At 49.0% G+C, this 27,991-nt stretch overlaps 1 protein-coding gene across 5 annotated transcripts; it reads left to right on the forward strand.

Annotated features, from left to right (window-relative positions):
* The first annotated feature begins 49 nt into the window (after window positions 1-49).
* TMEM39B (transmembrane protein 39B) lies at window positions 50-27,991 on the forward strand. 5 transcript variants are annotated; one of them, XM_032160059.2, is made up of 9 exons: window positions 50-162; window positions 2,047-2,173; window positions 2,697-2,916; window positions 3,814-3,897; window positions 4,215-4,369; window positions 17,599-17,935; window positions 19,674-19,861; window positions 25,617-25,737; window positions 27,559-27,991. In XM_032160059.2, the coding sequence occupies exons 1-9, from the start codon at window positions 159-161 to the stop codon at window positions 27,799-27,801; spliced, it is 1,479 nt and encodes a 492-aa protein (XP_032015950.1). In that variant the 5' UTR covers window positions 50-158; the 3' UTR covers window positions 27,802-27,991. The 5 variants fall into 5 exon arrangements, with proteins under 5 accessions (XP_032015950.1, XP_058298980.1, XP_058298981.1 ...); XM_058442997.1 differs by lacking the exon at window positions 27,559-27,991 and adding an exon at window positions 20,543-20,648 and having other exon boundaries at window positions 60-162; window positions 25,617-25,723; XM_058442998.1 differs by lacking the exon at window positions 27,559-27,991 and adding an exon at window positions 20,546-20,648 and having other exon boundaries at window positions 60-162; window positions 25,617-25,723.

Raw genomic sequence — 27,991 nt, forward strand, 5'->3', positions numbered from 1 at the left:
CCAGCCCGCCTTGTATGCAAATATAGCGGCGCGGCGGGAGCGCGCGGCTGATACCCAGGACTGGGCTGCGGCGGTTAGTCCTCTCCCGGCCGCCGTCGCCTCCGACATATTGCCCGCAGGAGCTGCGGCGGCGAAGCGGAGAGCACCGGGGGGAGGAGATGGGTGAGCAGAGCGGCTCAGGCTCGGCCTGGCAGCGAGCGGGCGCGCGGGTTAGGATGGCCAGGCTGCTAATTGCTGCCCCACGCGGACAGGAGCCCGGTGACGGGAGGGGGAGGGGATGCGAGCGCAGACGGGATCCCGCCCCCTCCTGTCGTTTTGCGGGGTGGGGCCTTTGTTGTGGGGGCGGGATATCGGACGGTGGGCGGGGCTTCTACGACGAAGCCCTATGGGGGCTTGGGCTTTGGTGAGGACCCCGCTGGTTGGGGCTAGATAGGGGGCGGGGCTTACCAGTGGGCGTGGCTGCAGCGCTAAGGGCGGAGATTCTGGGCAGGGGGCGCTAGTGCAGTCGGCGTTTCTGGGCGGGAGGGGCTTACACTGGGGGCGGTGGGGCGGGCACACGTCCGACTGAGGGAGCCCGTTCTGGAGTGGAGCGTCTGGGCTGAGAGGGCTTTTATTGGCTTGTGGGCGGGGTTTCTGGGCTGACAGTTGTGTGTAGGCGGAGCTTCTGGGCTGAGGGGCTTTATGTGGGTGCAGAGCTTCTAAAGAGAGGAGAGTGGGTGTGGGCAGAGCTTCTGGACTGGACTAAGGGTGTTTGTGTGGGATTTTCTAAGCCAAGTATAGTAGCGTATGAACAGAGCTTCTGGTCTGGGGGTTTATGGAGGACAGAGCTCTTCGCCAGGTACTTTTTAGAGACTTGTGGAGGTTTATAATTTTGGGCATACATCCAAGCCCAAAATTGGCTCCGAAGTGTGGGAAACGCTTCCGAGCTGAGATGCTACGGCGTGGGGTGTATGTGAATGGAGGCTGCTGTGTTACTGTGAAGAGGTATGAACAGGTTATAACTTTTTAAAAATATGTATATGTATATATATATTTTTAATAGAGACCGGGTTTCGCCATGTTGCCCAGGCTGGTCTCCAACTCCTGGCCTCAAGTGGTCCTCCCGCCTCGGCCTCCCAAAGTGCTGAGATTACAGTCGTGAGCCACCGCACCCAGTCAGGTTGTGACTTTTTTGGGTGCTTAGGAGCTTTGTGCAGAAATTTTGTGCAAAGTGGTGCATGGGAGCTTGGGCTAGACTGCTCAGCCAGTAGGTCCAATTTTTTGGTCCACAGCCACAGGATTCTCCCAGCCATATCCTTGACCCTTTATTTAGGCCCTGGGTCCTGCCCATGAGATCCCAGAATGCCCTTTGAGCTGAATCACGGGGCCCTGGATGAAAAAGCTGTCCCAAAGGTACCCAGAGTTATAGGCCTCCAGAAACTTATGTCTGAATGGGGCCCAATGTGTACCAGAGTTGAGAGCACAGGACCCAGCCACGATACTGTGACATAGTGTGAGCTGAGTTTCCTAATGTGTGAAAAAACCTACCTTGCTGGGTTCATTCACTCATCAACATATAGTTGCTGGGCACTGTGGTAGGGGATGTAGCAGCGAAAAAGACAGATAAGGTAACTGACCTCTTTGACCTTCCATTGTAATAGGACAGACAAGCAATAAGCATATTAAATAAATAAGATAATTTCAGAGAGTGAATTGTGGTGGAAAAAAAGAACAGAAATTGCAGAGAGTGGTGGGGAGAGTTACTTCAAAATTTCAGAAATGACTTTCCCGATAAGATATAGTAAGTGCTAGAGGTAGCAATGAGCTTGGCTTGCTGAGGAAAGAAAGATCAAGATGTTTAGAGCATGGCGCGGGTGGTAGAGGGTGGGTGTGAGGTAGAGAATGATAGCGGATGAAGCTGAAGTTGTAAGAAGGGGCCAGATCATAGGTCTCAGTGAGGATTAAATGATAAAGTGAGATACTAGGTGACTGGTAGCTGGTATCATTGCTGTTATCCTTGATATATGCCCCCTGGCTTGAGGCTCTATTTTATGTTGAGCCCCACAGGAGGACGAAGAGGTCCCAACAGGACATCTTACTGTCGAAATCCACTCTGTGAGCCAGGATCCTCGGGGGGCTCTGGTGGAAGCCACAGTTCCAGTGCATCGGTGACCAGTGTTCGTTCCCGTACCAGGTAAACCACCTCTCTGTCTCACCCCTCCCTGTGGCCTCACAGGGACAGTGTGGACAGGGCTCTCTCTGACTAGATTCTAAGATGTGAAATCCTAGATGCCAGTGAGGGCTTAGAGGGAGTAATCAGCAGAAAAGACCCAGAGGGAGCTCAGTTGAGGGTGATCACTTGGACAGTGCAGTGGGACATGGTAGAATAAATCCAAAGGCCTGGATTCTAATTACAGTTCTGCTCCAGATTTGCTGATGGCTTGGACAAGTTGCCTCCCCTCTCTGGGCCTCCTTTTCCTCATCTGTAAGATGGACCTAATAATTCTTTCTCTCCTAGGGGGTGTCGTAAGACCTGAATAAGATTAGGGATAGGAAAAGGCTTTGTTGGGTTCCTTTGTCTGACAAGCAGGATTAGGAAGACCCCGTCCTTGCTATGAGCTGCTTTTCTCATCTTATCCCGCAATCCTTTGCCTCAGAAGCGCTTCCTGGTAGGGTTCTCAGGTCAGCTGCTGATGATGTTCCCTCCCCACTGTCAGGAGCAGTTCTGGAACAGGCCTCTCCAGCCCTCCTCTGGCCACCCAAACTGTTGTGCCTCTACAGCACTGCAAGATCCCTGAGCTGCCGGTCCAGGCCAGCATTCTGTTTGAGCTGCAGCTCTTCTTCTGCCAGCTCATAGCACTCTTCGTCCACTACATCAACATCTACAAGACAGTGTGGTGGTATCCACCTTCCCACCCACCCTCCCACACCTCCCTGGTAGGTACCCAACAAGGGTGTGTGTGTGTGTGTGTGTGTGTGTTTCTTCTGGTTTCATTTAGCATATCCTACTAAGCACCACTGTGCACTTGGCTCCATGCTGAACATGGAAGGTGCTGCAGGAACAGGAAACTGATGATTCACTGAATACTCCTAGTGTGTTTAGTAGCACATTGGGCACTGTAAGTGTATGGGAGATGAATTCTGACAAAGATTTTGCCTAAAGGAGCTCAGAGTCTTTTTCTTTTCTTTTTTTTTTTTTTTTGAGACGGAGTTTCGCTGTTGTTGCCCAGGCTGGAGTGGAATGGCGCAATCTTAGCTCACTGCAACCTCCGCCTTCCAGTTTCAAGCGATTCCTCTGCCTCAGTCTCCCAAGTAGCTGGGATTACAGGCATGTGCTGCCATGTCCTGCTAATTTTGTATTTTTAGTGGAGACAGGGTTTCACCATGTTGGTCAGGCTAGTCTCGAACCCCTGACCTCAAATGATCCACCCACCTCAGCCTCCCAAAGTGCTGGGATTACAGGCGTGAGCCACCGCGTCCGGCCAGGAGCTGAGAGTCTTAATCCAGTAGTGGAGATGAACCACAGGCATACATGAGTGCTTCAAGGGGAGGAAAGACTTCAGTGCAGAAACAGTATAGGGACAGGGGCATGTGTGAGCAGAGCAAGAGGGCTCACATACCACTCTCATCCCCAGGGACTGTCCCACTTCCCTTCTTGGGGTCCTGTCCTACTCCTCTAGGTAATTTCCTGGCCTGACTCAGCTGGAGGCCGATGAAGGTCAGAGAATGAGGACAGTCTCTGTAGAAAGAAATGGGCAGGGGGAGGTGGGTATGAAAAAAGCCTGCGTATGGGCAAGGGGCCCACATGACCCCCAGGCCTCTGCCCCCTGACAGAACTTCCATCTGATCGACTTCAACTTGCTGATGGTGACCACCATCGTTCTGGGCCGCCGCTTCATTGGGTCCATCGTGAAGGAGGTGATTGGGTCCTAGAGGCTGGCCAGGGACTTTGGGATTCCCCTTTTCCCCTGGGGATGCCAAGGAAACATGCCCAGCCCTTCAGCCTTAGGGTATTTCCTTGGGGCTCCCTTTGGACTTGGTTGAAGAACATTAGTTACATCCCATCTTAGAGTTTACTGGGCATCAAAGAGAAGGATTTACCTTGCCAGGTTCTGCCAAGCCTGCTGTGCCACCTCTCCCTGGGTGGGGTCACAGGTCATGCTGGGTGGGATTTGGGCACAGCCCCTTCGGCCTCCATCCAAGGCCCCATCCCGTCCTATCTTGCCCTGACCCAGGCTTCTCAGAGGGGGAAGGTCTCCCTCTTTCGCTCCATCCTGCTGTTCCTCACTCGCTTCACCGTTCTCACGGCAACAGGCTGGAGTCTGTGCCGATCCCTCATCCACCTCTTCAGGACCTACTCCTTCCTGAACCTCCTGTTCCTCTGCTATCCGTGAGTACCCCTCACTCCACCCCTCACTGCCCAGCACCTGGCCCCTGACCTCTGCCCTGACCGTGGCTGGCTCACTAGGCCTCCATATCTGGAAGGTCGGAGGCAGGCAGCAACATCCTCTCACATTGTCTGATGACACTCACTGAGGTCAGGATAATTAGCCTTTTTTTGCAGAAGAAACTGAGGTGGCATAATTTACCCAGCTCTCACTAGGGGGGAGGTCAGAATGGGACTCAGATCTGCATATATATCCCAAAGGAACATTCCCAAGAGGGAATGCATGGGCTTTGTCTCTCTCGCTCTTCCTTTCCCCTCTCTCTGGTTCTTTCCCTTTCTCTGTGTCTCTCTTTGTGTATCTCAGTGTTTGTATAATCTCTTGGTATCTCCCTGAGTCCGTGTGCCGGCAAACAGCTGCATGGTTGCATGTCTCTGTGTGGGTGTCTATGCATGAAGCATGTGGGTGTCTATGCATGAAGCATGTGTGTGTGCCTGCATATGCATGTGTGTATGCCTTTGTGCCTGTTTTTGCTCTCTTTCTCCATCTCACCAGACCCTAGATTGTTGAGGATGGAGAGACTGTTTTGGGGATGTGCCCAGGACTGCCCATTTCTGGCCTTGCATCAGGGAGAACTTTGGTGAGGTGCTGGATCTGGCTGCTTCTGGGGAAGGCTCCTGGCTGCCTGAGCATTAACAGTCATTTCCAAACCCCAGGTTTTCTGGTTCACAAAATTCCTCAAGCTGGGTCAATCCTGGTCTCTGGGAAGCTTCAGAGCTGGCACCTCCCCCTTTCTACCCTGCATGTCCAAAAAGGCACTGGCATGGGAGCGCTGTCACACTTCCTTCAGTTATATCTACTTTTTAATTATAAGAGTGACATGTGGCCAGGCGCAGTAGCACACATCTGTAATCCCAGCACTTTGGGAGGCCAAGGCAGGCAGATTGCTTGAGTCCGGGGGTTTGAGACCAGGCTAGGCAACATGGTGAAACCCTGTCTACTAAAAACATAAAAAGCTAGCCAGGTGTGGTGAGGCGCGCCTATAGTCCCAGCTACTCAGGAAGCTGAGGTGGGAGAATCACCTGAGCTCAGGTGGTCGAGGCTGCAGTGAGCCAAAATTGTGCCACTGTACTCTAGCCTGAGCAACTGGAGTGAGGTTGTGTCTCAAAAAAAAAAAAAAAAAGTGACACGTGTGTCTTATAAAAACATTAAACTTTACAGAAGCTTTTAACATGGAAAAAGAAAGTCCCACATAGTCTTATTCCCCCAGAAATCCATTACTGGCAGCATATTTTCCCAAAATATTTTCTGTGAAAGTACACACGCATGCAGTTTTTTTTTGTTTGTTTGTTTTTGAGACAGTCTTGTGTCACCCGGGCTGGGGTGCAGTGGCACGATCTCAGCTCACTGCAACCTCTGCCTCCTGGGTTCAAGCAATTTTCCTGCCTCAGCCTCCTAAGTAACTGGGATTGCAGGTGCCCACCACCATGCCTGGCTACTTTTTGTATTTTTAGTAGAGATGGGGTTTCACCATGTTGGCCAGGCTGGTCTCGAACTCCTGGCCTCAAGTGATCTGCCCACCTCGTCATCCCAAAGTGCTGGGATTACAGATGTGAGCCACTGTGCCCGGCCACCTGCAGTTTTTTAAAAAACAAAAATGGTATTATGCTATGCATGATGTACAATTTATCGCACTTTTCACTTAATCATATAACAGATATTTTTCTGTGCCAGTACATATGGGTCTGTCTCATTATTTTATTTTATTTTAGAGATGAGGGTCTTGCTGTATTGCCCAGGCTGGAGTGCAGTGGCTATTCACAGGTCTGTTCCCACTACTGATCAACACAGGAGTTTTGACCTGTTCTATTTCTTTCTTTTTTTTTTTTTTTTGAGACAGAGTCTCGCTCTGTCATCGAGGCTGGAGTGCAGTGGCACGATCTTGGCTCACTGCAAGCTCTGCCGCCCGGGTTCACACCATTCTCCTGCCTCGGCCTCCCGAGTAGCTGGGACTACAGGCGCCCGCCACCACGCCCAGCTAATTTTTTGTATTTTTAGTAGAGATAGGGTTTCACTGTGTTAGCCAGGATGGTCTCAACCTCCTGACCTCGTGATCTGCCCGCCTTGGCCTCCCAAAGGGCTGGGATTACAGGCATAAGCCACCGTGCCTGGCCAACCTGTTCTGTTTCTAACCTGGACCAGTTCATCCCCTCCTTAGGCAATTATGTGGTCCCCTACTCCCAGGAGGTCACCATACGGATGCTGAACTTTTATGCAGGCACCTCATCGGCATAGCACATTATAGCCTAGAATTCCTCAGCTGAAGCAATCCTCCCTCCTCAGCCTCCTGAGTAGCTGGGACTATGGGCATGCACCACCGTGACCAGCTGCCTCATCTTTTTAATGGCCTCACAGTATTCTATGTTATAGAATTTTCACAATTTATTTGTCTTCTATTGGCAAACTTTTTTTTTTTTTTTTCTGAGATGGAGTCTTGCTCTGTTGCCCAGGCTGGAGTGCAGTGGTGCAATCTCAGCTCACTGCAACCTCCAACTCCCGGGTTCAAGCAGTTCTCCTGCCTCAGCCTCCCAAGTAGCTGAGATTACAGGCATGCTCCACCACGCCCAGCTAATTTTGTATTTCTAGTAGAGATGGGGTTTCTCCATGTTGGTCAGGCTGGTCTCAGGTGATCCGCCCACCTTGGCCTTCCAAAGTGCTGGGATTACCTTGTCCTCCCAAAGTGCTGGGATTACAGGCATGAGCCACCATGCTTGGCAATTTTTTGTATTTTTAGTAGAGATGGGGTTTCACCGTGTTAGCCAGGATAGTCTCGATCTCCTGACCTTGTGATCTGCCCACGTTGGTCTCCCAAAGTGCTGCAGTTACAGGCTTGAGCCAGCGCACCTGGCCTACTGGCAAACTTTTAAGTTGTTTCTAGCTTTTCCTTATTCATAACAATGAGGCATATATCTTTGTGTATGTGTCCAATATCTCTGCACAGTAGATTCCCAGAAGAATTAACTACACCAAAAGATGGATTCATTTAGATTTTTCATAGTTATTAACAAATTGTCCTTCGAAGGGTTGCACTGGTTAGAACTTAAGAGTTGCCTGCTGGGCGCGGTGGCTCACGCCTGTAATCCCAGCACTTTGGGAGGCTGAGGCGGGTGGATCACGAGGTCAGGAGATTGAGACCATCCTGGCTAACACGGTGAAACCCCGTCTCTACTAAAAAAATACAAAAAATTAGCCGGGCTTGGTGGATGGCACTTGTAGCCCCAGCTACTCGGGAGGCTGAGGCAGGAGAATGGTGTGAACCTGGGAGGCGGAGCTTGCGGTGAGCCAAGATCGCACCACTGCACTCCAGCCTGGGCAACAGAGTGAGACTCCGTCTCAAAAAAAAAAAAAAAAAAAAAGAGTTGCCTTAATTTGACAGTTTATGGTTACTACCTGGTGAATCTTTTCTTCCTGGATGCAGATAACACCCAATGTCCATATTATGCTTTATTTTTCATTATTTAATTTAAAAATGTTTATTGACCAAATATAAACATATAAAAAATCAAATCCAACAGTAGTAAAAAGCTCAATGAAAACCATTGCTGGGCACAGTAGCTCATGCCTGTGATCTCAGTGACTTGAGAGGCTGAGGTGAGAAGATTGCTTTAGCTGGTGAGTTTGAGGCTGAAGTGAGCCATGATCACACCAGTGCATTTCAGCCTGGACAATAGAGTGAGACCCTGTCTCTAAAAATAAATAAATAAATAAATAGAAAAACATTAGTCTTCAATCCCACCTCCAGATTTTTAGTCTCACTCTTCAATGGAAGTCTCTTTTACTTTCTGGGTTTGTTTGTTTGTTTGTTTGTTTGTTTAGAGACAGAGTCTGTAAACCTATTATCCAGTTCTAAAGTGCCAGTGCACTCCAGCCTGAGTGACAAGACCCTGAGTCAGGGTCTGGCTCTGTTGCCCAGGCTGGAGTGCAGTGGTGCAATCTCAGCTCACTGCAACCTCTGCCTCCCAGGCTCAAGCCATCCTCCCACCTCAGCCTTCTGAGTAGTTGGGACTACAGGCATCAGCCACTGTGCCTAGCCTGCTTATTCTTTTTAAAAATTTATTTGTTGGCCAGTCGCGATGGCTCACGCTTATAATCCCAGCACTTTGGAAGGCCAAGGCGAATGGATCGCTTGAGGTCAGGCATTCAAGACCAGCCTGGCCATCATGGTGAAACCCTGTCTCTACTAAAAATACAAAAATTAGCCAGGCGTGGTGGTGCACGCCTGTAGTCCCAGCTACTTGGGAGGCTGAGGCAGGAGAATTGCTTGAAACTGGGAGGTGGAGGTTGCAGCGAGCTGAGTTTGCACCACTGCACTCCAGCCTGGGCAATAGAGTGAGACTCCGTCTCAAAAAAAAAAGAAAATTATTGATTTATTTTAGAATGGAATAAGAGGTTTACATAGTTAAAATTCAGAAGGTTTAAAAGAGTATACCATGAAAAAGTCTCTTGACTGCTGCCTCCCAGCCACCCAGTTTCCTTTCCAAGAGGTAATTATCAGTGTTTTTGGTTTCTTGTATATCCTGGAAACAAATGTTCTATGCATATACAAACATACCACATACACACATATGCAAGCGTATTGATGCCCTGCAATGACAGATGATTTAGCTCACCATCCCATCCTTACTGTTCACAGTAATTGATAGCTTTTAATATTTTTAATTTTCTGTTGGTTATTTTTGTCAGTAGTATAATTATCCCTATACTTTTTTTTTCCATCAACAATAGTCAGTATCTTGCATCCTTTTTATGTAAGACAAGAATATTAGGCACCCTACCCAACCACTTTTCCTCCCCTCTTCCTCTTTTCACTTCCTGGCATCTGTATTTTTACTTTTATATTGTCAAGCTTGACATTCACATTCTCCTGTGTAACCATGTTTAAGCCTTCCATTCTTTGTCTAAGCCTAATTCTGAAAATTAAAAACCAGTATGTGGCTTTGATATAATTATGTGTATGAAAATATCATTCACTCCAGGGCCCAGTAGTATGCATACATTATATTTCTTCTCTATAGTTACAGAGTTACAGTCTTGGACCTCTTTATTTATTTATTTTTATTTTTATTTATTTATTTATTTTTATTTTATTTTTATTTTTTTTTTTTGAGATGGAGTCTCGCTCTGTCACCCAGGCTGGAGTGCAGTGGCGAGATCTCGGCTCACTGCAACCTCCGCCCCCCAGGTTCAAGCAATTCTCCTGCCTCAGCCTCCTGAGTAGTTGGGATTACAGGTGCGCTGTAATTTTTGTACTTTCAGTAGAGACAGGGTTTCACCATCTTGCCCAGGCTGGTCTTGAACTCCTGACCTCATGATCCACCCGCCTCGGCCTCCCAAAGTGCTGGGATTACAGGCGTGAGCCACCACGTCTGGCCTTTTATTGTTTTTTGAGATGGAGTCTCTCTGTCACCCAGGCTGGAGTGCAGTGACACAATCTCAGCTCACTGCAACCTCTGCCTCCCAGGTTCAAGCAGTTCTCCTGCCTCAACCTCCCAAGTAGCTGGGATTATAGGTGTGCACCACCACGCCCAGCTAATTTTTTGTATTTTTAGTAGAGACGGGGTTTCACCATGTTAGTCAGGATGGTCTCGATCTCCTGACCTCCTCATCCATCCGCCTCAGCTTCCCAAAGTGCTGGGATTACAGGTGTGAGCCACCACGCCCAGCCTTAAAGGACTTCTTTAAAGGACCTGTATTCCCAGCTACTCAGGAGGCTGAGGTATAAGAATCGCTTGAACCCAGGAGGCAGTGGTGCAATCTCAGTTATTGCAACCTGTGCCTCCCTGGCTCAAGCCATCCTCCCACCTCAGCCTCCCAAGTAGCTGGGACTACAGGTGCAGGCTACCATGCCCAGCTAATGCCAGAGGTTACAGTGAGCTGAGATTGTTCCACTGCACTCCAGCCTGGGCAATAGAGCAAGACCCTGTTTCAGAGACACACACACACACACACCCCCACACAAATGTTCCTAGTGTCAAGGTGAAATGGTTTTTCTTACATTCCGTCAGTTACTTAAAATCATAGCACATTTTAGTTTGCTTCATGTTTACATCATAACTTTCTTATATGGCTTTTTATTTTTCTTGGACTTTCTAATTGCCTTTCTTTTTTCTTATTGACAAAAGAATGATGAGCCTTCATCATATCCTCGTTTATCCAGCCTCTCAGTCATACTGCCTGTTGCCTGGAGTCCATTTCCTCCTCCCTACTACCCCTTACAAAGGTGTCCCTCCTGGAGCCCTTCCTCCTCCTGCTGCAGTCTGGAGTGTTTGCTCTTTAGGTCTGCAGTACAGCTCTTAGCCTGGGACTTCCCTTCGCTGCCCTCCTGGGTTGGACCCCCTGCTTCCTGAATCCCATGTCTTCCTCTTTCTTGGTTTTCTTATTTTGCTGGAGTAAATTATCAGGTAATTACCTTAACAATGGGTACATTGGAGATGAGTCCTTGCATGTCTAAAAGTGTGTTTATTCTGCCCTCATGCTTGATTGATAGTTTAGCTGAATGTAGATTTCTTTTTTTTTTCTTTTTTTATTTTTGAGACAGAGTCTCGCTCTGTCACCCAGGCTGGAGTGCAGTGACACGATCTCAGCTCACTGCGACCTCCACCTCCTGGGTTCGAGTGATTCTCCTGCCTCAGCCTCCTGAGTAGCTGGGATTACAGGCACGCCACCATGCCCAGCTAATTTTTGTATTTTTAGTAGAGGCGGGGTTTCACCATGTTGGTCAGGCTAGTCTCGAACTCCTGACCTCGTGACCCACCCACCTCGGCCTTCCAAATTGCTGGGATTACAGGTGTGAGCCGTCGCGCCCAGTCTCAGTGTAGATTTCTAAGTTCAAAGTCGCATTCTCAGAACTTTTGCAGTTATTATTCCATTGTCTCTAGTATCCAGTGTTGCTAGTGAGAAGTCTGTTGCCAGTTTTGAGTTTGATTCCAATTCTTTTATAGATGACTTGTATTTTCCTTTCTGAAAGCATTGAGGATATTCTGTTTATCTTTTGATTACTTGAAATTTCAAAGGATGTGTCTGTTGTGGGACTTTTGTCATTCATCCTATCAGGACTCTAGGACTTTTTTAACCTGGAGATTTGAGTACTTTTTTAGCTTGGGGAAATTTTCCTTTGATATTTCTTTGATAATATCTTCCTCTCAATTTTTTCTATTATCTCTGGATTTCTGTTCATCAGATGGTAGACCTCATAGATTGGTCATCTTTTTCTCCTATATTTCTCTAATATTTAATCTCTCTCTCTCTCTCTTTGTATGTGCATTGCCTTCGGAGAGATTTCCTCAACTTTATCTTCTAGCTTTTTTACTGAGATTTTTTCAGCAATCATATTTTTCATCTCTAAGGCCTCTACGTTTGCTGATTGTTCTTTTCTCATAGCATAGTATTCTTGTTTTAAAAATCTCTTATTTGGCCGGGCGTGGTGGTTCACGCCAGTAATCCCTGCACTTTGGGAGGCCAAGGCGGGCGGATCACAAGGTCAGGAGTTCAAGACCAGCCTGGCCAACATGGTGAAACCCCATCTCTACTAAAAATACAAAAATTAGCTGGGTGTGGTGGCACATGCCTGTAATCTCAGCTACTCGGGAGGCTGAGGCAGGAGAATGGCTTGAACCCGTGAGGTGGAGGTTGCAATGAGCCGAGATTGTGCCACTGCCTCCAGCCTGGGCAACAAGAGCGAGACTCCGTCTCAAAAAAAAAAAATCTCTTATTTTCCTCAATTTTGTCTTTTCACTGGGGTCAATTTTTCTGTTTCATGCTGCTTGTTTTACAAGTATAGTTGGCTTCTTCGCTTGTCTCTTTATATGTAAAAATGAAGGACTGAGTAGCAGGAGTGCATTTTCTTTCTCTCTGTCATTGTTTAAGGGGGCGGGAGCTTTGACTGGAAGCTCTATGTACATGGGCAGGGCACACTAACTGGCAGGCTTTGCTTTGAGGGTGAGTGAGTGAAGTGCTGGTTGTTAGGCTTTGAGCCTCCGTAGGCCAGAAAGGGAGTGGTGGGGGTGTTACTCTAAGATATCGCCATTAGAGACCTCAATTCTCAGTTTATTCAATTTCTTTAGAAAAGAATCCTTCAGGGTGTGTTGTATGAGGTGAGTAGGGGAATAAAGGGACTGATTCTTATAAATCAACATGGGTCATTGTTTAATCCCATTTATTCAGCCCTGCTCCCCACTTCATCTTCTATCATATGTGCCCACTTCAAGCCAGAGTCTCTCTTGGGTCACTCTGGGTAGATAAGCTCCCACCTCCAGTCCAGTTCGCTCATGGCATGTTCTAGACCTGTACCGTCCAGTTGAGTAGCTACTAGCCCCCCGTGGTTATTGAGCACATGAAACAGTGTAGTCTGAGTTGAGATGTGCTCTAAGGGTAAAATACACACCGATTCTGAACCCTTAGTACACACACACACACACACACACACACACACACACACAAAAGAAAGCAGGCTGGGCATGGTGGCCCATGCCTGTAATCCCAGCACTTTGAGAGACTGAGGCAGGCGGATGGCTTGAGCTCAGGAGTTTGAGACCAGCCTGGGCAACTTGGCAAAATGCCATCTCTACCAAAAATACAAAAATTAGCTGGGCATGGTAGCCTGCACCTGTAGTCCCAGCTATTTGGAAGGCTGAGGTGGGAGGATGGCTTGAGCCTGGGAGGTGGAGGTTGCAATAATCTGAGATTGCACCACTGCACTCTAGCCTGGGAAACAGAGCTAGGCCCTGTCTCAAAAAAAAAAAAAGAGAAACTTAAGGCTGGGCACAGTGGCTCACACCTGTAATCCCAGCACTTTGGGAGGCCAAGGCAGGGTGGATCGCTTGGGCCCAGGAGCTTGAGACCAGTCTGGGCAACATGGCAGAACCCTGTCTCTACAGAAAATATAAAAATTAATTGGGCATGGTGGCACGCACCTGAAGTACCAGCTACTTGAGAGGTCAGAGGATTGCTCCTGAATAGCTGGGACTACAGATGTGTGCCAGCACCTGAGCCTAGGAGGTAGAGGCTGCAGTGAGCCATGATTACGCCACTGCCCTCCAGCAGCCTGGGCAACACAGCAAGACCTTGTCTTAGTAAAAAAAAAAATGAAAGTAAAACATCTCAAAATATTCATTATATGTTGAAGTGATAGTATTTGCATGTATTGGGTTAAGTAAAATAGAATCTTAAAATTAATTTCAGGAGGCTGATGCAGGAGAATCTCTTGAACCCAGAAGGCGGAGGCTGCAGTGAGCCGAGAACGCGTGACTGTACTCCAGTCTGGGGCACAGAGTGAGACTCCGTCTCCCAAAAAAAAAAAAAAAAAGGCCGGGTGCGGTGGCTCACACCTGTAATCCTAGCACTTTGGGAGGCTGAGGCAAGAGAATCACTTGAACCCGGGAGGCAGAGGTTGCAGTGAGACGAGATCATGCCACTGCACTCCAGCCTGGGTAACAAGAGTGAAACTCTGTCTCAATAATAATAATTTCATCTTTTTTTGAGACGGAGTCTGTCGCCCAGGCTGGAGTGCAGTGGTGTGATCTCTGCTCACTGCAAGCTCCCCCTCCCAGGTTCACGCCATTCTCCTGCCTCCCGAGTAGCTGGGACTACAGGTGCCTGCCACCACCCCCGGCTAATTTTTTGTATATTTAGTAGAGACGGGTTTCACCATGTTAGCCAGAATCGTCTTGATCTCCTGACCTCGTGATCCATCTGCCTCAGCCTCCCAAAGTGCTGGGATTACAGGGATGAGCCACCGCACCCAGCCCATCTCTTTTTTAATGTGGCTAAATTATGTGACTCTGGTGGCGGGTGCCTGTAGTCCCAGCTACTCGGGAGGCTGAGGCAGAAGAATGGTGTAAACCCGGGAGGTGGAGCTTGCAGTGAGCCAAGATCTCACCACTGCCCTCCAGCCTGGATGACAGAGCCAGACTCTGTCTCAAAAAAAATAAAAATTATGTGACTCATCTTTCTGTTGGAAAGCGATGCTCTAGACCATGACTGCTTCTTCGTCTGTCATCATGTCTCCATCTGCTTTCTAAATTTGTCAGAATCATTTGTGCACTGATGACCCTTGCTTCCATTTTTTTTTTTTTTTTTTTTTCTGATACAGATTTATTTTCTACTTTGATAGACTCACATGTAGGGTGGAGGAGATGGGAGGGAATCTGCTATCATGCATATGAAGCTGCTTCTAACTTCTAACCTGTCAGAGCAGTCTGTCACCAAATAATTTAATTGATCATAGGACCTATGTACAGTCCTTCTTAGAGACAAAGCCAGCGAGATTCTTTAAGTTTAAGCTGGAGACCTTTGTATGTTCACACAGGTGCCCCCACCCCCTCATTACCACAAGGTAGCCTGAAGAGTATTTCGGGAATCCCATTTTAGTCTTTTTTCCCGTCCCCATAGAATCACTGGCCTCTTCCTTTTCTAGTCAAAATGCTATTGATCATCGCCAGAAACTATGCTAGGGGTTGTTGTAGGACTAAAAGACAGTATTTATGAGAACACTAGTGTAATACCTTGCTGAGAGTGGGATCAATACAAGCTATGTAATTTAGGGCAAGTTAAGGAAACTGAGGCTCATAGAGGTTAAATAACTTGCCATAAATCACAGAGCTAGTAAGTGGCAGAGCTGGGTTTTTTGTTTGTTTGTTTGTTTGTTTGTTTGTTTTAGACAGGGTCTCATTCTGTCACCCAGGCTGGAGTGCAGTGGTGTGATCTCAGCTCATTGCAGCCTTGAACCCCACTAGGATCAGATGATCTTCCCACTTCCACCTCCCAAATAGCTGGAACTATAGGCATGTAGTCTGGCTACTTTATGTATTTTTTGTAGAGACAAGGGTTTCGCCATCTTGCCCAGGCTGGTCTTGATCTCATGGCTCAAGCAGTTCCTCTACCTCTGCCTCCCAAAGTGCTGGGATTACAGGTTTGAACCACCACACCCAGCCCAGAGCTGGGATTTTGATCCAAGCCTGTTTGACCCTAAAGGTTATGCTCTTGACCACAGTTCTGTTTTTATATTATGGACTGTACAGTATAACTGAGCACAATTCTCTAAGCTATTTTATTTAGCCTTACCACAGGAAAAATGGTAGCATCCCTATTTTATAGACTGGAAAACAGAAACTCAGGGAGGCTAAATGACTTGCCAGGGACACTCAGATATTTCTTCTTGGGATCCCCAGAAAAAAGTAAAAGGAGATTTTTTTTTTTTTTTTAGATGGAGTCTCACTCTGTTGCCCAGGCTGGAGTGCAATGGTGTGATCTCGGCTCATTGCAACCTCTGCTTCCTGAAATGTAGCATTGTCAGCCGGGTGCAGTAGCTCACACCTTTAATCCCAGCACTTTGGGAGGCTGAGGCAGGTGGAGGTCAGGAGTTCAAGACCAGCGTGGCCAACATCATGAAATCCCAGCTACTCGGGAGACTGAGGCGTGAGAATCGCTTGAACCCAGGAGGCGGAGGTTGCAGTGAGCCAAGATCGCGCCACTGCACTCCAGCCTGAGCAACAGAGTGATACTCTGTCTCAAAAAAAAAAAAAGAAAAGAAAAGAAATGTAGCATTGTGATCAGCCCTAACTCCTGGGGGCAGCCCAGGAACCCTTGTGGGGGTGTGTAATTCTGAGGACCTGGGGAAACTGAGAGGCCCCAAGCTGAAAAAGGGAATATTTATAAAAGCCCCTACTATGATGGGCGTGGCACTTACTCACTTTTTATAATTACTCTTCTAGACTATGGGCCCATCTAGTTTTCTCCGCATACAATGGCAGCCACACACATAATTAGCTCCAGCCCTGCTCTCAGGGTGCTGCTCAGGGAAAAAGATTTGTTCTGTTCAAGGGCCCATTTCAGTGCCTGGTACGTAATAAACATAAATATTTGTTCCTGAACCGCCCTCCTCTGCAAACTAAAGAGCTGTTCTCATATGCACCCATAACAACTCATTACTTACACCTCTCTTGTGTGTGTATTTTTTTTTTTTTTTTTTTTTTGAGACAAAGTCTTACTCCGCCCGGCCAGAGTGCAGTGGCACAATCATGGATCACTGCAGCCTCAACCTCCTAGGTTCAGGTGATCCTCCTACCTCAGCCTGCGTAGCTGGGACTACAGGCATGTACCACCATACCCACCTAATTTTTTGTTGTTGTTGTTGTTGTTTTGTTTTTTTGTTTTTTGAGACGGAGTCTCGCTCTGTCGCCCAGGCTGGAGTGCAGTGGCGTGATCTCGGCTCACTGCAAGCTCCACCTCGTGGGTTCACGCCATTCTCCTGCCTCAGCCTCCCGAGTAGCTGGGACCACAGGCGCCCGCCACCACGCCTGGCTAATTTTTTGTATTTTTTAGCAGAGACAGGGTTTTATCATGTTGGCCAGGATGATCTCAATCTCCTGACCTCGTGATCCACCCACCTCAGCCTCCCAAAGTGCTGGGATTACAGGCAGGAGCCATTGCGCCCGGCCCATACCCGCCTAATTTTTAAATTTGTTTTGTAGAGATGGGGTCTCACTATGTTGCCCAGGCTGGTCTTGAACTCCTGGGCTCATGTGATCTTCCCACCTCGGCGTCCCAAAGTGCTGGGATTACAGACATGAGCTACCGTGCTTGTCCTCTGTGTACACTTTTAACTAATTGCTCATAATGATTTGTTGAGTAGGTGCCTTGATCTTTGGTACCAAACAGTTCTGATTTTGAGCCCCACCCGCACCTGCCCTATCACTTCCTTACTAATGTGTAAGCTTTGGGAATTTACTTCACCTTTCTGAGCCACGGCTTCCTCAGCTGAAAAGGGGACAAAATAACAGTACCTGATGAATAGTGTTATTATGAGAAAAGAATTTGCCTGAAAGCATTCGGTGCCGTGCCTGGAACATAGGCCGTGCCCAGCGAATGTGGGCTGTTGGCGTTGTGAGTCATCCCTAGGCTGCGAGTGCAGGGACTTGTCTCTTGCATCCTACTGTAGCCCCAATGTCAGCAGTTCTGCTATATCCCTAGTGCTTGGCACGTACCAAGGGGTAATACGTGTGCTGAATGACTGGCCATTGGATGGGGGGTCGATGGATGAAAGGACTGGTAAATTCTCCCCTCTGGGCAGCCAGGAGAGCTGAGGCCCAGGAAGGAAAGAAGATCCCCTCAGTGGCCGAGAGTTGGGATCCTGGCCCAGGGGCAGGCCTTCCCTCACCACCGTCTTCCCCAGCAGGTTTGGGATGTACATTCCGTTCCTGCAGCTGAATTGCGACCTCCGCAAGACAAGCCTCTTCAACCACATGGCCTCCGTGGGGCCCCGGGAGGCGGTCAGCGGCCTGGCGAAGAGCCGGGACTACCTCCTGACACTGCGGGAGACGTGGAAGCAGCACACAAGACAGCTGTATGGCCCGGACGCCATGCCCACCCATGCCTGCTGCCTGTCGCCCAGCCTCATCCGCAGTGAGGTGGAGTTCCTCAAGATGGACTTCAACTGGCGCATGAAGGAAGTGCTCGTCAGCTCCATGCTGAGTGCCTACTACGTGGCCTTTGTGCCTGTCTGGTTCGTGAAGGTGCGTAGCTCAAGCCAGGGAGGGAAAGGGCCTAGCTGGGACCTTACCCTGCTGCCTGCCCTACGTGAGTTCTCCTGCTGGCCTAACTAACTATGCGTTTTTGATGTGATTTCCCATCTCTTCTCCTCTGGAGGACTGGAGCAACTACTGTCTCCATTTTATTTTTTATTTTTAGAGACAGGGTCTTTCTCTGTCACCTACATTGGAGTGCAGTGGCACAATCATGGGTCACTGCAGCCTCAATCTCCTGGTCTCAAGTGATCCTCCTGTTTCAGCCTCTTGAGTAGCTGCGACTACAGGCATGAGCTACCATGCCCAGCTAATTTTTAAATTTTTTATAGAGATGGAGTCTCACTATGCTGCCCAAGCTGGTCTCAGAATTCCTGGTCTTAAATGGTCCTCCTGCCTCAGCTTCCCAAAGTGTTGGGATTACAAGCGTCAGCCACTACATCCACCTGTATCCATTTTATTTTACTTTTTTTATTTTTTATTTTACTTTATTTTTTTGAGACAGAGTCTCATTCTGTTGGCCAGGCTAGAGTACAGTGGCACGATATCAGCTCACAGCAACCTCCACCTCCCAGGTTCAAGCAATTCTCCTGCGTCAGCCTCCCAAGTAGCTGGGATTATAGACATGTGCCACCATGCCCAGCTAATTTTTGTATTTTTAGTAGAGACAGGGTTTCACCATGTTGGCCAGTCTGGTCTCAAACTCCTGGCCCCAAGTGATCCACCCACCTTGGCCTCCCAAAGTGTTGGGATTACAGGCATGAGCCACCATGCCCAAGCCTGTGTCCATTTTAAAGTGAAGAGAACTAGACTCACTGAAGGGAAGTGACCTGTCCAAGGTCACCCAGCCAATGAGGGAGACACGGCATTGTTATTCATAATACTTGATTACACAGACTAGTGAGTTTGTATTTCAGCAGCGTTGTGACACAGACATGTCACAATGCCTGGTTTTATCATTTAGTAAGGAAGCCAGTGTTCATCCAGATTTGAGTGATCCCAACAGCCTGTGCTCTCTTTGTCCTAACATCTCAGTCTCCTGGGAAGGTACCTCCTCAGCTGCAAGCTGCAGTGGGCTTGAGAGAACTTAATGCCCTTTTCTGAGACGGAGTCTTGCTCTGCGCCCAGGCTAGAGTGCAGTGGTGCAATCTCGGCTCACTACAAGCTCCACCTCCTGGGTTCACGCCATTCTCCTGCCTCAGCCTCCCGAGTAGCTGCGACTGCAGGCGCACGCCACCACACCTGGCTAATTTTTGTATTTTTAGTAGAAACAGGGTTTCACTATATTAGCCAGGCTGATCTCGTGATCTGCCCACCTCGGCCTCCCAAAGTGCCAGGATTACAGGTGTGAGCCACCGCGCTGGGCCTAGTAGTTGCTCTATCCTCATTTGACAGATGAGGAAACTAAAGCACAAAGAAGGTAAATGACTTGCCCAATGTCACATAATAAATAAGCAAAAGAGCCAAGATTTGAATTCAGGTCTCTTGGACCCCAGAGCCTGTTCTCTGGCTCAGAGTGGTGGGCAGTAGGAGCAGATTTCCTTGTAGAAAACCAACTAGTGGGCACAGGGCCTGAGCCTTCTTTGTTGGGTGTTTGATTCTTGGTTTCAGGCTATTCTGAGGTCTCCCCAGGACTGTCCTAACCTCTCAGTCAGGTAGAATCAGGGAAGGAAAGGGAATGAGGCCATTACGGGGATCCCAGGCCTCACCCACCTTCTGCTACCCCCAGAACACACATTACTATGACAAGCGCTGGTCCTGTGAGCTCTTCCTGCTGGTGTCCATCAGCACCTCCGTGATCCTCATGCAGCACCTGCTGCCTGCCAGCTACTGTGACCTGCTGCACAAGGCCGCCGCCCATCTGGGCTGTTGGCAGAAGGTGGACCCAGCGCTGTGCTCCAACGTGCTGCAGCACCCGTGAGTCACCCTACCCTGCTCAACCCAATCCCAGCCCTTCCGGTCAGCATCTGGAGTCACTTGTCCACCCGCTGATTAACTTATTCAGTTAGCAAATAGTTACTGAGCGTGTCTTGTGTATTAGGCCAAGTGTCCAGGGTGGGGTGTGGTGGGGCCTGACACACGTTCCCTGTCCTTGGGTAACTTGCAGTGTACTGAAGACAGGAGGGGACTGATGGTAATTCATGGACTTGTTGACGTTCTCTTTGCTGACCGTTTATTCACTCATTGCCTTACGTGCTCATGCTTCACTCTTCTCTTACGTGCTCACTCATCCCCTGGGTCATTACGTCACCTACTCTTTCAGCAGACATTTACTTCCACCCAGTCCATACCAGGCCTGTGGATGTGCCAGGCAAAAGAGCTTGGACTTTGACTTAGGCCTAGCGGGGATAGAGGATTTTTAGCAGTGGAGGGACCCATGCCAAGGTGTGCTTTAGAATCATCAGCCTGGTGCCAGGATGTGGTGCTGTGCTAGTTGATGCTGAACCCTGGCCAGGGAAGGACGAGATGGGCAAAAGAGACCTAGCTGCAAGAAGGCACTGCACCCGGAGCAGATGCAGAAGTCACACTGCTCAGGGGCCCTTTTCAAAGTACTTTTCCCCCCAGGTTATACTAATTTTCCTGCCTGTATTTCCCCAGTAGACTGGAAGCTCCTCAAGGCCAGGATCACCTCGGAAGCACATCTGAGTCTTGGGCCCAGGACAAGGCTTGGCAGAGAGGAGGCCCCTAGGACAGGTTTGCAGAGGTAGGCCCACCAAGGAGCAGAGATGCAAGCAAGGCCATAGAAGCTAAGCCTCCTGGTGTTGGCCGTGCGTGTCAGTCAGGGTCCCTTTCAGGCTCTGTCCTGGAGGTCCAGAAGAGTGACTGGGCATTGCTGATGGGGCCAAAAGGAGGTTTGGCTTAGCCTTGGGCTCTGAGGGGCGGGAGGAATAGAAAGATAGAACATAGCTGAACATGAGGATATACCTGTCCATGGCTCACCGTGGTCCTTCGCGTGGTTTCCCAGATGATGAGCTGGGTCCTGCCAGATGTTTCTGCCTCATCTTTTACCATGCCCCCAACCCATCCTCTGCTCTTCAGCAAAGCAAAGCAAATCTCCTCAGGTTCTCATATGCTTTATGCACTTGTGCCTCCAGGCTTTTGCATGTGATGTGTCTTTTGCTTGGGATAGTCTTTCCATTCTTTCTATCCTGATTAACTGCTATTCATCCTTCAGCACTTTGCCTCCTCCAGGAACACTTTCCTGACCATCCAGAATGGGTTCAGTGCCCCTCCCCTATAAGGGGCCCCTCCTTTCAGTGGCCCATAATACTGTGATCATTGCATTTAATGCTTTCTGCTATGTTTGCCTAGTTACCTGCCTGTCATTTCAGGACTGAAAGTTCACAAAGGTCAGGGCCCTTGCCTGTCTAGCACTCAGTTGTCTCCTCAGGCCTTTTTTTTTTTTTGAGATGGAGTCACGCTCTGTTGCCCAGGCAGTGGCACAATCTTGGCTCATTGCAATCTCCCCCTCCTGGATTCAAGCGATTCTCCTGCCTCGGCCTCCCAAGTAGCTGGGACTACAGGTGTGCACCACCACACCCGGCTAATTTTTATGTTTTTAGTAGAGACGGGGTTTCGCCATGTTAGCAAGGCCGGTCTCAAACTCCTGACCTCAGGTGATTCACCCATCCTGGCCTCCCAAAGTGCTGGGGTTACAGGCGTGGGCCACTACACTTGGCCTAGGCCTTTCTTTTTAAGGTGAAATTTCCATACAGTGAAATGTGCAATCCTTTTTTTTTTGAGACAAGGTCTCACTCTGTCCTCCCAGGCTGGAGTGCAGTGGTGCAATCACAGCTCATTACAGCCACAACCTCCTGGGCTCAGGTGATCTTCCCACCTCAGCTCTCAAGTCACTGGGATTACAGGCGCATGCCACCACGTCCAGCTAATTTTTGGTTTTTTTTGTGTGTGTTTTTTTTTTTTTTGAGACGGAGTCTTGCTCTGTCGCCCAGGCTGGAGTGCAGTGGCGCAATCTCGGCTCACTGCAAGCTCCGCCTCCTTGGTTCACGCCATTCTCCCGCCTCAGCCTCTCCGAGTAGCTGGGACTACAGGCGCCGCCACCACGCCCGGTTAATTTTTTGTATTTTTAGTAGAGACGGGGTTTCACCATGGTCTCGATCTCCTGACCTCGTGATCCGCCCGCCTCGGCCTCCCAAAGTGCTGGGATTACAAGCGTGAGCCACCGTGCCCAGCCAATTTTTGTATTTTTTTATAGAGACTAGGTTTTGCCATGTTGCCCAGGCTGGTCTAGAGCTCCTGGGCTCGAGTGATCCACCCACCTCGACCTCCCAGAGTGCTGAGATCACAGGCATGAGCCACTGCACTTGGCCTACAAATCTTAAAGGGTACAATTCTTTCAGTTTTGATAAAGGTATATATGCTCATGTAACCCACCCCTCATTCAAGATATAGAACATTTCCAGCCTTTCAGAAAATGTCCTCATGGCCCTTCCCAGTGATCTTTCCCCCAAGACAACTACCTTTCTGTTTTCTTTCATGAGAGGTTAGTTTTGCCTATCATAGAACTTAATATAAATGAAATCGTGTCCAACTTCTTTTTTTTGTGTGTGATGGAGTGTCACTCTGTCACCCAGGCTGGAGTGCAGTGGCACGATCTTGCCTCACTGCAATTTCCGCCTCCCAGGTTCAAGCAGTTCTCCTGCCTTAGCCTCCCGAGTAGCTGGGATTACAGGTGTGCACCACCATGCCCAACTAATTTTTTGTATTTTTAGTAGAGATGGGGTTTCACCATGCTGGCCAGGCTGGTCACGAACTCCCAACCTCATGATCCGCCTGCCTCAGCCTCCCAAAGTAGAGCTGGGATTATAGGCGTGAGCTATTGCACTCGGCCCCAACTTCTTTCTTCTTTTTTTTTTTTTTTGAGACGGAGTCTCACTCTGTCGCCCAGGCTGGAGTGCAGTGGTGCGATCTCGGCTCACTACAAGCTCCGCCTCCCAGGTTCATGCCATTCTCCTGCCTCAGCCTCCCGAGTAGCTGAGACTACATACGCTGGCCACTGCGCCTGGCTAATTTTTTGTATTTTTAGTAGAGACGGGGTCTTACCATGGTCTCAATCTCCTGACCTCGTGATCCACCTGCCTTGGCCTCCCAAAGTGCTGAGATTACAGGCGTGAGCCACCGTGCCTAGCCCCCAACTTCTTTTATTCAGCGTATTGTCTATGAGGTTCATTTATGTTGTGAGTCGCATGATAACTTTTCATTTTTGTTTTTTTGAGGTGGGGTTTCGCTCCTGTTGCCCAGGTTGGAGTGCAGTGGTGCGATCTTGGCTCACTGCAACCTCTACCTTCCGGGTTCAAGCGATTCTCCTGCCTCAGCTTCCCGAGTAGCTGGGATTACAGGCCTGTGTCACCATGCCCCGCTAATTTTTTTTTGTATTATTAGTAGAGACGGGGTTTCACCATGTTGGCCAGGCTGGTCTCAAACTCCTGACCTCAGGTGATCTGCCCACCCTTGGCCTCCCAAAGTGCTGGGATTACAAGTGTGAGCCACTGTGCCCAGCCAACTATTTTTTTTTTTTTTTAATGAGTGAGTCAGCAAGGCAAGAGCATTGGGTTGAGAAGGGGGCTGCTTACAGGCCCTTGGGTCTTTCAGTCCTCTGGTCCAGGCCCTTGGGATTCCTGGGAGATCTCACAGGACATTATAAGAAAGCTCACTGGGCTGGGTGCGGTGGCTCACGCCTGTAATCCCAGCACTTTGGCAGGCTGAGGCGGGCGGATCACGAGGTCAGGAGATCGAGACCATCCTGGCTAACACGGTGAAACCCCGTCTCTTCTAAAAATACAAAAAATTAGCCGGGCGCAGTGGCGGGCACCTGTAGTCCCAGCTACTCAGGAGGCCGAAGCAGGAGAATGGCATGGACCTGGGAGGCGGAGCTTGCAGTGAGCTGAGATAGAGATAGCGCCACTGCAGTCTGGCCTGGGCAGAAGAGCGAGACTCCGTCTCAAAAAAAAAAAGAAAGCTCACTGGTCCCACCATCTCATTCACATGCTCACTAGGGCCTCTCTGTGCCAGGCCTTGTGGCATGCTCTGAGGACACAGTGATGGATTAGATCCTCCCGCTCAAGGGCGCTCAGCCTAGCGAGGTACACAGATGGGAAATAAATAAATGACCAGCATTGGGGAATATGGACTAGTAGCAGGAGATGCAGGGAACAGTTAAAGGATGCCAGACGGGCCAGGCACGGTGGCTCATGCCTGTAATCCTAGCACTTTGGGAGGCCGAGGCAGGCGGATCACCTGAGGTCAGCAGTTCGAGACCAGCCTGGGCAACATGGTGAAACCCCGTCTCTACAAAAAATACAGAAAAATTAGCCGGGCGTGGTGGCGGGTGCCTATAGTTCTGAGGCAGGAGAATCACTTGAACCCAGGAGGTGGAGGTTGCAGTGAGCCAAGTGCCACTGCACTCCAGCCTGGGCAGCAGAGTGAGACTCTGTCTCAAAAAAAAAAAAACACTCATAGGTGGGAATTGAACAATGAGAACACTTGGACACAGGGTGGGGAACATCACACACCAGGACCTGTCGTGGGGTGGGGGGAGGGGGAGGGATAACATAAGAGAAATACCTAATGTAAACGACGAGTTAATGGGTGGCAGCACACCAATGTGGCACATGTATACATATGTAACAAACCTCCATGTTGTACACATGTACCCTAGAACTTAAAGTGTAAAAAAAAAGGATGCCAAACTCTAGGGAGTTTGAGAAAGGCTTTGTGGAGGAACCTGGGTTTTGAAGGATGATGAAGAGCTTACCAGAAGGATTAGGCTTTGGCAAGGGCAATCCAGTTGGAGGGAGCAGCTTAGGGAGAGACATGAAGCAGTACAGAGTGCTGCAGGAACGAGAAACAGCATGAGCTGTGTGGTGAGGGTTGTGGAAAGCCACACAAGATCTCAGAGGCCATGCCAAATCCTTGGGGCCTTGACCCCAAGGGCACTAGGAAGCCTTCAAAAGGTTTTAAGCAGGACCAGGCACTGTGGCTGACGCCTGTAATCCCAGCACTTTGAGAGACCGAGGCGGACAGATCACCTGACGTCAGGAATTCGAGACTAGCCTGGCCAACATGGTGAAACCCCATCTCTACTAAAAATACAAAAATTAGCTGGGCACGGTGGCAGATGCCTATAATCCCAGCTACTCAAGAGGCTGAGGCAGGAGAATTGCTTGAACCTGGGAGGTGGAGGTTGCAGTAAGCCAAGATTGTGCCACTGCACTCCAGCCTGGGCGACAAGATCAAAACTCATTCTCAAAAAAAAAAAAAAAAAAAAAGCCCACGAAGAGTTTGAAGCAGAGGGTGGTCAGGCTGAGCTTAGTATTTTACAGAGACCACTCAGACAGCTGTGTGGTGGACCACCTGGAGGCAAGAGGTGAGACCAGAGGAAGCAAAGGGACCCAGAGAGGAAAAGGGTTTTCTCAACAATCTCTTAGTCATTAGTGTCAGCCCTAGACCACCTAACTTACAGTACAGTGGATTCCTCATGATTCTTACCCCACTTTACAGAGGAGGCAACTGAAACCCAGAAAAGGAAAGTCAGTGTGTCTAAGTGATAGAAATGGGGGTAGAGCCCTGGTGATTCCCTCCTGCCCATTCTTCTGGTATCCCTTTTGTGGGTGAGCTGGGGATAAGGGGCACCATTGAACTGTGCCTCCAGGTGGACTGAAGAATGCATGTGGCCGCAGGGCGTGCTGGTGAAGCACAGCAAGAACGTCTACAAAGCCGTAGGCCACTACAACGTGGCCATCCCCTCTGACGTCTCCCACTTCCGCTTCCATGTGAGTCTCCTCCCCGGGGAAGGAGGGTTGGGGCCGAGGATCTGCAGGGCAGGAATGTGATGTCATTGCAAGAGAAAGCTATTTTCAGTATTTCCCCAATCCACAGGAAGACAGTGCACACATGTAGCACAAGGACAGCCATATAAATTGTCACTTAATAACTGCAGCTCGGCCGGGCATGGTGGCTCACGCCTGTAATCCCAGCACTTTGGGAGACCGAGACAGACAGATCACCTGAGGTCAGGAGTTCAAGACCAGACTAGCCTGGTCAACATGGTGAAACCTTGTCTCCACTAAAAATACAAAAATTAGCCAGGCATGGTGGTGGGTGCCTGTAATCCCAGCTACTCGGGAGGCTGAGGAGGGAGAATCACTTGCAGCGAGCCGAGATCACGCCACTGCACTCCAGCCTGGGCAACAGAGCAAGACTCATTCTCAAAAAAATAAATAAATAAATAACTGCAGCTCATTTGGTTGTAGATCTTTGAGAACATTGGACAGAGGGAGAGAAGATGATACAGTAAAAGAAGGGGCTCTTGGCAGTGAAAGACAATACTGTCTTCATTTGTTACTGTGTGCCAGGCATGTCGTTAAGCACTCTCCATGTGCCTTCCTACTCAGCCTTACCCTGAACCTTGTACGTGAAAGATATGCTAGGGTTATCTCTGTTTTTAGATACTGAAATCAGCGTAGAGAGTTTAACTTGTTAAAGGGTGCCTTCTTGGGAAACTTGAGAACTAATGGTAATGACTCATGACTTAGCTATGGAAAGGGCTGCTCAAAATTATCTAGTGATAATTAGTGATCTCTATTTTTTTTACTTTCACTATGAAATCCCCTCCCCCTTTTTTTTAAAAAAACACAATCAGAGGCCAAAATCCAATATACGGGACCTCCCGGCACTGCTGTGTTCGGAGGAGTTAGAACCCCCTTCACTTCCTGCTCACCCCCACTGTAACTCCTAAAGGATCCCCATGAAGCCTGGGGCTCTAAGGGACACGGCATGAGAAATCACTGACCTAGGCTGATGTCTTCATTTCACAGTTGAGAAATCCAAGCCCTAGAGAGGAAAGGGACTTGCCCAAAGTATTGCAGCCTGTTAGGTGCAGAGCTGAGCCTGACATCTTGGTCTCTTGGCCTCCCGTTTCCTACCACTTCTCCTGTCCTGTAAGCAGCTCTTGAGATTTAGGTACCTTGGCCCCTGTGGAATAAAAATCCCTAGACACTGTGCACTCTTTTGAACTGATCAGAGATTTTTTTTTAGTCCCTACATTCTACCTTGCTGTTGAGAGTGAGCTGTTGCCATGTCCTTTGGCAGCTTCCAGCCTAGCTAGGGATGTACCTATGAAGTAGTAGGTAATTCAGGCTGTGGAGTCTGTAATAACTTTCCATGCCTATGTCATAGGATTCTAATTTGTTCAGGCCCAACAATACCCAGGAGATGACATTAAAAGGTGTTGATTTTATTGAGGGTCAGTGGATGAGGGAGAAAAAATTTTTTAAAGGTGTTGACTTTAGACCACAAAAAGAGTTTGAGAGAGCAAGCAGAACCTGTCAAGAAAGACTTCCTAGGGGAGGTAGAAGTTGAACAGGATCTTAGATGACTTACGTCAGAAGCAGCAGTCCTATGAGGAGGAATACCACAAGCAAAGGCAGATGAGGTGGCAAAGTCCACATCCAACCCCAGAAAGTCTTTGTCCCCACCCATGTCTGCATGGGGCCCCAAGAGCCTGTCCCCTTCACTGGCCCACCCAGAACCCCCATCCAGGAGGAAGGTTTCTGGAGCACACCTTTTAGCCGTGCCCACCCCCTTCCGGGCAGTTCTTTTTCAGCAAACCCCTGCGGATCCTCAACATCCTTCTGCTGCTGGAGGGCGCTGTCATCGTCTACCAGCTGTACTCCCTAATGTCCTCAGAAAAGTGGCACCAGACCATCTCGCTGGCCCTCATCCTCTTCAGCAACTACTACGCCTTCTTCAAGCTGCTTCGGGACCGTCTGGTACTGGGCAAGGCCTACTCATACTCTGCCAGCCCCCAGAGAGACCTGGACCACCGCTTCTCCTGAGCCCTGGGGTGACCTCGGGGACAGCGTCCAGGCTTCAGCCAGGGGCTCCCTGGCAAGGAGCTGTTGGGTAGGAGTGGGGGGTGGGGGGACAAAAGACAAAAAAATCCACCAGAGCTTTGTATTTTTGTTACGTACTGTTTCTTTGATAATTGATGTGATAAGGAAAAAAGTCCTATTTTTATACTCCCAA

This window comes from Hylobates moloch, unplaced genomic scaffold (assembly GCF_009828535.3).
Source record: "Hylobates moloch isolate HMO894 unplaced genomic scaffold, HMol_V3 SCAFFOLD_8, whole genome shotgun sequence".
Classification (NCBI taxonomy): domain Eukaryota; kingdom Metazoa; phylum Chordata; class Mammalia; order Primates; family Hylobatidae; genus Hylobates; species Hylobates moloch.

What these genes read in the sequence shown, in the direction of transcription:
- TMEM39B (XM_032160059.2), top strand. An exon ending in CACCCTCCCACACCTCCCTG is followed by an intron (nt 2,917 to 3,813) that starts GTAGGTACCCAA and finishes GCCCCCTGACAG; the next exon opens with AACTTCCATCTGATCGACTT. An exon ending in TCCAACGTGCTGCAGCACCC is followed by an intron (nt 19,862 to 25,616) that starts GTGAGTCACCCT and finishes CTGTGCCTCCAG; the next exon opens with GTGGACTGAAGAATGCATGT.